Here is a 9,411-nt window from a genome sequence, read left to right as displayed (position 1 = left end):
ATCATATTCACCAATTCAGCCTCCTATCAAATTGTCTCCTCACATTTATAACACCGGTCCCTACATAATTAAAAACACAGGGCAACAGCAAGTGTTACTCAACCCGTCAAGGTCTCTCAAACAGCTGCCAATGCAGGTTGACATCTCTGCAACTAAACCTACCTGCTCACCATTCCTGCATACATCTTACACAGGATGGTTGACATGGTTGCATGGACAAACCCTCACCTCTCCAAAACTATCAAGGAGAGATCTAACGGGTATCGTTGGAACAGGACTGGGAGTATTGAATAGTCCAGATGCTGAAGTCCTAATTAACAAACTGACAACTACTACTGATGACCTAAACAAATTAGAACACCCATTAAAATAATCTTTATTGGCATTAGGAGAAAGTCAATGGCTCCTATCAAACATTCTACCTCACTGGGAACAAACAGAAGAAAATGACCATCAATTAATTATAAATGCCCTTGGAGCAACTCAAGGTAATACCTCTCTTGCCTCAAGTTGTATCCAAGGACAATTATGGATGCAGTCTGTAGTAGTAGTTATTATTAGAGAAGAAGAAGGAATGTTACTCACTGAAATTCGGAAGATAATCTGGGATAATGCAACCAAACTTGAAAAGGAATTCCAATCCTGGAGGCATCTAGTTAACTTCACTTAGGACTCTACTGACAGTAAAGCCACAGCTTTTCTTTTAACAGTACACAATGCTTCGGTATACATCATACACCCAATCATTGTGCTGGGATTACATCACCACGGAATTGTACTCTATCCATTAGGACATAGAATATGGGCTCAACAGAAATGAAACAAATGGCAAACTGTCAGTGTTGATGCATGTGTTGTGTAAGAACAACAGGGATTTATCTGTGAAAGTAATACCATCAACACTCAAGACATTTGTCTTGATACAGAGCAAAATGTTCGTCATTTTGAAACATATGAAATGAAACCCCTGAAGTCCTAATTAACAAACAGACAGCCTAAACAAATTAGAACACCCATTAAAATCATCTTTATTGGCATTAAGAGCAAATCAACCCCCCCGGTAAAACCCCTGAAACTGTGCTAGTACCAAGATTATGGGATGCAAATTTATTCAGCTCCTGTCACATTTTATCAATTGTTACAACCTAATTATACATTGAGTCAAGATTTATTGCCTACCCCTATTGGAATGAATCTCACATTGGTGAAAAAACTGTTACAACAGGATGACCTGAGCCAACTCCTAGAACGCGTCCGAAACACTGGACACAAAACTGTTCATCACGATGCAGAAGAGATACACTGTGCCCTGGAAGGAAAGGGTGAAGAAAGATGGGGAACATCACTGGTGGAACAGTATTTGGATGGCCTCCAACAGCAACGGGGACACCGAACCAGATGTTACATCCCATCGTAATTCTATTGACTCTTGTTATACTATGTTCATTATCAAACATTGTTCTATACATCCAAACTTAGAGCATAATACATCAAATTACGCTATTACAAGAACCTCCTCATATATATATATAATGTTGTTTAATATCATTTAATGAAATAACATATATGCTATAACAATTATAAAGGTTAACCTAACACGAAAATTTCCCGAAAATTACAGTTGGACTATAACACTGATCTGTTATAGGCACAGAGGCAAGAGGCGACCACACTGCCACTCTGCGAGAAAGAGATGGACTGACTTTAGTCACAGGGTGGATTGTGGTGGTGCATTCCGACACACACACACACACACACTTGCCCTGGGCCACTCTGCAACATAGGAATTCAGTTGCCTGGCAAGTCTTGGCCTTTGTGCAATGAGTTTGGCATTTAAGAGCCCCCTGACTGTACCAAGCACTCTCAAATAGCTAAGGTGGGGAATGGCACTGACTGTACCAGGCATGTGGTTGCCTGGCTGGGGTGGGGAACAAGAGCAGCAGTAACTAATGATCTTCTGACAGCCCTGGAACAATCAGTACCAGCATTTCTGGAAATTTGAGAATTCCAGTAACTATCAACCCAGATTGTGGCCAGGATGGAAATTTACTGCTGCCTAAAGTCAATCATTTCCCAATCCTATAAACAGCAGTCCCAACTGAAGTCCTTTGAGCTCTCCTGGACTGCAGCAGCCTGCACCTAGCATCTCTCTCTGAGTGGGATGCCTCTCAGAGCTCACAAACTCTCAAGTTTGCAAAGTTCAGAAGACTGCCACCAAAGACTGACGATGGGACCTGGGCTGAAACCCCCACTCCTGGAGGCTTAACCCTCGCCTGCTGAGAAATGCAAAGGCATTTGACATGAATATTTCACTGAATTGAAGCGGGATTTTTAACAGGTATACTTTTATATCTCTCTCTCTCTCTGTATCTGTCTCTGGGTGTGTATGTGATTTGCCCTTTTGATATATATAACCATTAATCAAGTTCGAGACTAGGAATGGATTCAGCCACACCTAGACTCCTCTGAATGGGAGTCTGGAAAGCAAGGGGGTCTGCTCTGAACCTCGTAACTCAACAGGAGGGTCTTGTCATCTTTCCTTGTACCCAACACCTTCAGACATAAACTGTTGGTCAAGTCTGAGGAGTAGATTCAGCCACACCTAGACTCCTCTCTGAGAAGGAGTTTGGAAAGCAAGGAGGTCCACTCTGAACCTCATGACTCAACCAGAAGGTCTCCCTCACCTTCTTTCCATAATCCCTATATAAATTACGACAACCTGCTTCTGACTCGATTTCCCTCATCCCATGTAAATCATTTCCCCCAATCCATGTGTAAATCATTTTAACCCAATTCTGATTTGATTTCTCTTTGTATGCTTTTTCTATGTTGAATAAGGGATAGAATGAACCTTGCCATCTAATTCTGTTACGTCATGCTTTTTAGAAATTCATATTAAAATCTTTTTTTTTTTTTTCTCTCTAGTACCCCTTGGTGGTGATTCTTTAAGTGGCCTAAACCACACATTTATGACACCCAGTCTCCAGCTCTAGTCTAGACTTTGACCAGAAGCCTAGCACATCCCTCCAGTCAGTGCACATGGTGCTCACCGGAGTTTGTAGAACAAGCGTTTAGTGTTACAATGTATGAAGTGTGGCATGACCTTCCAACTTGCTAGACCATACACAGTGAAATCCAAAGAAAGATGAAGAGATCTACCTCTCTTGGAAACGAAATGGAGAGGAATGTTCAATATCAAAGAAACAGGAAATGACCCCTTCTTTTACTTAAAATTTAAAAGTATCTGACTTGCATTTTCACCCATACAATACTAATATGCTTTTAAATTGGAAGAAGGGAGAAAAGCAGTAGGGAACATGGTCTGGCAAGTCATTTCCACTCACTGTTTCCTTATTTAGGAAGTAGAAAGAAAGGGCTATAACCAAAGGAAAAGCAGCTTTTGCCAGACTAGCACTCTCACAGCAAAAATACTCTTTACTATTTGCTTTTACCTTGAATAATAGCGTGTCAGAGTCTTGAAAAAGCTGTTAAGAACAGATGTGAAATTTCAGACACCTACTGCAAACATTGTTCTTAAATCTATTTATATTTCTTTTCCAATATGGTAAAATGCAATCTTTTGAACAGCTTTAACTACCAGTTCTGTCTAGAAAGAGAGTCAAGGTAATCTCACCGCTTCTCAGGAACTGAGCTACTCCCAGAGCAACAACCACCCAGCCCAGCCATGCACTTCCCAACCGCTGAGTATGCTCCTCTCCTGCCCCAAGCTTGAAGGCTTGGCTCAGCCTGGGGACATTAGGGATCAAATGTATTTTCCATAGCATGCTTCAGATAAGGTCTCTTTTGTGAAACAATAGCAGAGGAAGCAGAACATGCAAATCTAAAAAGACATAATATACTTGTAATCATCCTCCTGCAATGCTAAGTGCCCAAAAGTGAGAAAGTAAATAATGAAAAACCATAAGCAAGGCATATGTTTTTTTTGGATGCATGTTACATCTCCAGTCATTTGTTAAGTCCTTACTTAAAATAAACCTTACCAGACAAACAAAAAACCCCAACAACATTCCAGGGTACACTTTTTCCCCAGCAAAGTTTCTGATATACTGCAACAATAAAACAATGACCTAATTTTTTGAGTAATGCAAAAGCCCCAAAAATTAGTAATAACTGATTTTTCAAGTCTTCTCTTAAAAAGCTAATGTGTTATTAGCAACAGAGCTGAAGTTTCTCTTTCCAGAGAATTATTTTCAAGCAAACAGAGTTCCTGTAATCAGTGTATGACCTCTGAATGGTCCAGACATTACAACATATTCTGTCACTGATACTAAACCATTTCATTTTTAAAACTCAATTTAAAAGGTTTTGGATTTTTTCTTTCTATTCAGAAAGAAATACTTTCTGAATCACATCAGGAACCTTGTTCTGCACTTAGTGAAAGCGAAGCATTATTGATATCAATTCTGTTTATAACCAGTGCTTCAATGAAAAATGGCAAACAGAAGATGAGTGTAAGGATGGGAGCTTACACAATTATTGGTGAAAAAGTACTATAGATACTGTATGCATACAAATCGTAGAAACCACTTGAAAAAAAACCTGAAATGACAGCTAGGATAAATACAACGTATCATACAACAGCCTGGCAAATATTAAACATTTAAGAGTGAACTTTTAATTTTACTTTTCTGTGTCTTGCAGCCAACAATTTAATACTCTTAAATACCCTACTAACACCTTTAACACTACAGCAGTTCTGTTTTACAGATTCACATCACAGATAAGTTTGAATGCACAAACCAGGTCAAATTTTACTACACATTTTTTTAAAAACAAAATAAAGATATAGCATTCACTTTATATTGAATCATTTCAAAGTATTCATTATGCCTTCAGAAAAGAAAGGCCATTAGCTGATATTTTGTAAAGCTATAAACATCTGGGAAAAAAAAACAGCACAATGCATAATTGCACAAAAACAAAAAGAAGAAGGAATATATGCCAAAATACCTCTGGGAAAAAGGGACCTACCACAACTCATGCTGGATTATGTTTTTCCTGTACAAACTCACCCAACTGTAGTAAATTATACCCAATAGGTAACCGCTCTATTTTCAGGTCCCACTCACAAGGTACCCTACCTCTGATTTGCTTTCATTTCTTTTAAGCTTTCACAGTCTTCTCTTCCAGATTTTAAAGCTAATTTTCTTGCTTTTTCTACTTCCTTTTCTTGGAGACTGTTTCCCAGTTTTGCCTTCCCAGCAATTACACCACTCAATAATAAAATTGAGGAAAAAAAAAAACAAAACAAGAAACTATGGCTGAATATCACGGAGTCACTTAAACAGGGAAATGTGCTTTTAAACCTATTCACCACAAGCTCTTCTCTTCATACATATCTTTGAAAACTTCTTTCACATATAAACTCTCAAAATCTTAAGCTGTAAACAACAGTTTGGATCTACAAGAATTTTACATTTTCAAATCTATTGCGGTATCATTACCAGGGCATGTTATAAGGGACCCATAAAGGGCAACAGAAAATGAGTGGAAGCTGAGGGTGTCATGACACCAAGATATGGTTAAGACTGGAGAGTTTACTGGGGTCCTGGACAGACACTAAAAAGTGGAGCTTGAAGCATTTTGATCTAGATGTCCCTCAGGTATTCCAAGAGCTATTCATCTATCCTCAACCTTAAAATTTTAACAGGTTCACTACGCACCATGAACACTTGAAGAACACAGGCTACATGGTGCTTCAGGAGATTTGCACTTCATTACTCAAAAAAGTTTTTCACTTTTTTTTTTTAAATTTCAGGTAGCAGATGTATTTTCAGAGCAGCAAGTTATTAGAACAATGGTATTTCCCTTTGCTTACTGCAGTAGTTAAATTGCACCAACATTAGGCTGTTTCTCTCAACAAGCTTGACCTTAAGAATGTCTCACTGGATGTTCAAGTTCTCTTTGACAACAAACAACTATTAGCTGCCATCCAGCACATTAGCCACTGGTCAGCACTCACCAGAACAGAGCCAACAAAAACTAAACTCTTCTTTCATCAATCCTTCCCCCACTAATAAACAAGGTTTAGAGGTTTTTGCTTGTTTGGCAGTTTTGATTCTTCTTAATGTAAAAGCTTGTTTTGAGTACAAATGATGGAGTCAAGCAGACAGCTTTGTACTAGAAACATTTTTTTATAACATCTTTGAGAAAAGCTTCCTATGCTATTACATATATTACATTACCTTCCTATGAATATTTCCTATATTCCCTTTAGATGGCAGCTGTAAAAACAAACCTAAACTTCCTCCTCAGTTCATTACCTTCAGGAATATCGATTCCTAGATGAGACCATGCTCACCATTCAATGAGCACTGCTGATTCCTACTAGTATCTCTGATACCTAGACTAGCTGTGAGAAAAGCAGAAACACAGTAGGAAGAATGGGAAGAGTAGGGGACAAGTGAGAAAAACAATAGGAGTAACAGGCAGTGAGGGCAGAGATACAAAACTACTTTGGAGCGTTATCACCTAAAATAAGCATCCGGGCATCCATGTTTGCCAGTGCTATTTTACGGATACAGAGCAGCACCCCTTAGGCTTAATCGTCAGACCAACAAAACAGAAAAAGGATTTCTCCAGGAGCAGCATGTACTGCAGATCACACAGAGAAATGCTACTATGAAACAGCAATGTGTGTCTATTACTTAACAACTTTTATTCTAAGAAAATTATTTTCAAGTTGGAAGCTTTAGAGCACTATTGGCAAAAGATATGGTTGTCAAATAATTGGTCACGCCTACCAAAAAAAGTGTGGTTAGAATACAAAGACAACATTAGAGTCACTTGTTCATGAAAGTCAAAACATACTGAATCATTGAAACAAAATTTCAGGTTTGTTAGCCTCTGGAAAAATAAATAACAAAACATTTATTTAAATAAGCAGGCCCCAACAACAAGCTTTTTATGGATGTTCTGCACATACTTACAAGTTGAGCAGACTAATAGTGCTCTTGTCACAAGCTCACTGAGTAACTTCCACTTCTGCTCCACTTTGGAGGTGATAGCTGGAATGAGAATCTCCGCAGGGACGTAGTACTGAATTGAATAGGTCACAAAAATTCCAAAGGAGTACAGAATTTTTACAGATTGATATAACCTATTGAAAACATTTACATATGTTCATGTAAGTTGCAAACTCTACATCAAAAAATTAGCTTGCTAACAGCATTAAGACTATATATATATATATAATGTATTAAAAAAATATCTGTTTTACCCCCCAGCTAACAACAAGATCACATTATCTGCTTGCAAGTAATAACTACCTATAAAATTGCAGAAAATAAGCCAACTACCAAAATATGGACCAAAAAAAAAATCTAATCGATTGAATAAGCATAAGAACAAGTTAAACAGCCAGAAGTTACTTGGGAAAAGAAAATTCCAAATTCACATCAAATGTATTCTGTACATTGATAAACCATTCACAGTGGCAGTTAACACGGGACATTTTAAAGTACAATGCTAACGTCCTCCAGATTTCTGCGTATTCACAAAGTGTTCCTAAAAAGGTTTTTCACACTGAGAAGAGGGTATCTCAGGAAATTTTATTTATTAAAATTGGAAGGAGTACTTTCTAAGGCTAGGAAATACCCATAACCAAATCTGCTCACTGTCCACACTCTCCTCTTCAAAACCGTTAGGTACAGAACACCATTAAATTACTGTGCCATGTCACAGTATTTCATAAGGTTTATAGCAACACAAAGGAATACCAAGTTCTACAGTTTCAAATTGTGCCAACCTTATGCCAGTGATAGATTGGCAGGATAGGTTACTAAGAAAAAGAAATTGGAAAAAGAACGTATGTACGAGTAGAAGAGAGTTCATTCTGATGCAGGAACATCTTTGCTAACATTCAGGACTAGAGCTGCTCTAACTAGACAAACATTTTAGGGATCAAGATAATTTTTGGTTTTTTAAGAGACTGTGTATTTTGTTGAAAAGTTATTTTAGGATGGTTTTAAATTCTGTGCCAGATAAAGACAAGCTGCGGTCTTGCAACAGTCCAAGCATTCAGTTACCTAAAAAGCAAAATTATCTCTATATGCAGACTGGTAAAAGGCACAAGCTACATTTTAAGAAGAGGGAAGAATTTCTGTTCTCATTCAGCTCTTTCCATTCTAATGTTATTCCACCCTGCATGTCATCAAAGTATAGATAAAAATGTTCACAAAATACAACATAGTGAACAGTTTCTTTATAACAATATAAAACTCAACTACATTTAACTTCTTTCTGCCTAAATTGGTTCAAAATACTCTTTACTATTCCAAAAATATTAACTGACTTCAGATCATCCAGCTTTATCTTTATGGATTGGGGTTTGTTTTTTTTCAGATCTGTGCAGACCAGAAAAACTTATCCTGTGAGTAAAGGAAAAGATTATTAGTAGATTATTAGTGTTTTTCAGGAAAAGAGTGTCATATGAAAGATGAAGACCAAAAAAAAAAAAAAAAAAAATCAAGGAAAAAGTTAAAAAGTTCACATCTACTGTCATATAACTATATATCAGTAAGAAATACAGCAAAAGCAGCTGTGAGGCTCAGGTATAAAATAAGGAAAATATTTTCTTTTAAAAATGCCTGAACTGGTTGTCAGCCTAACATTAATATAATTTTGGATGGACTCATGCACCTTGCTTCCTTACATGTGTTGGCATTGCCTTGCCAAATTTTAGATAATACCTGTTTTCCCCCAAGATAGGTAGTTTTTTTAGATATCATGCTCATATCTCACTTATCCTAGTGCAGTGAAATCCATTGCCATATGGTTGTAGCATTATTGGTTTTTCCTTCATGATCAGTCTGAAGGTTTTCCTACATCTCCAGCTTTTTGAAAACAAAAAATCTGCAGATCGCAGATCTACTCCAAAGAGAAGGTCTCAGAGAAATTCGTTTTGAGACTTTTTGTTAAGTTCTCAAAAAAACTAGAGTAGATCTTCCAAAAAACTTTAAGTGTGGACACTCTTATCACTGTTACTTATGGCTGAATAAACAAGTGACAAAATATTATCCATGCCACCAACAGTTTAAAATTTAGATGCATTTTTAATCCATGCTGCATAAACTACAAGCATTTGTCACAGGTCTGCTTACAGCCAACAGGGGGAAGTTATGAGTCTCTTGGTATGTTTTTCTTTCTAAGAATGCAACTAAGACAACAATCAAAGCTTTTAGGTAGAATTTTGGTTCATTTGCTATGGGGTGTTATTATGTGTTCACAAATGAGGGAGGAAATATTTCTTCTCATAAACAACCTGTGCTAGCAGAAGATGATGCCAAGCAGACCAAATCACTCAATACCTTTTTTTGCTTCAGTCCTGAAAAAGAGGTTTAACTGCAACCAGAACGCAAAAGCATCTTGCAACAGTAAGAAAAGAAAAAA

At 37.4% G+C, this 9,411-nt stretch overlaps 1 protein-coding gene across 1 annotated transcript in view; it reads right to left on the bottom strand.

Moving 5' to 3' along the window:
• Positions 1-6,950: 6,950 nt before the first annotated feature.
• SLC36A4 (solute carrier family 36 (proton/amino acid symporter), member 4) overlaps positions 6,951-9,411 on the bottom strand; it is a gene marked incomplete at both ends in the record, with an annotated part of 43,791 nt that continues 41,330 nt past the window's right edge. The window contains one exon of the mRNA XM_010296177.1: positions 6,951-7,120. Coding sequence (XP_010294479.1) covers positions 6,951-7,120 — 170 coding nt within the window. The remainder of the gene's footprint in view (positions 7,121-9,411) is intronic.

The sequence above is a fragment of the Phaethon lepturus genome, unplaced genomic scaffold, assembly GCF_000687285.1.
Source record: "Phaethon lepturus isolate BGI_N335 unplaced genomic scaffold, ASM68728v1 scaffold5001, whole genome shotgun sequence".
Lineage (NCBI taxonomy): Eukaryota > Metazoa > Chordata > Aves > Phaethontiformes > Phaethontidae > Phaethon > Phaethon lepturus.
Note: the sequence above shows the minus strand (reverse complement) of the source record. Positions and strands in the feature narration are given on the sequence as shown.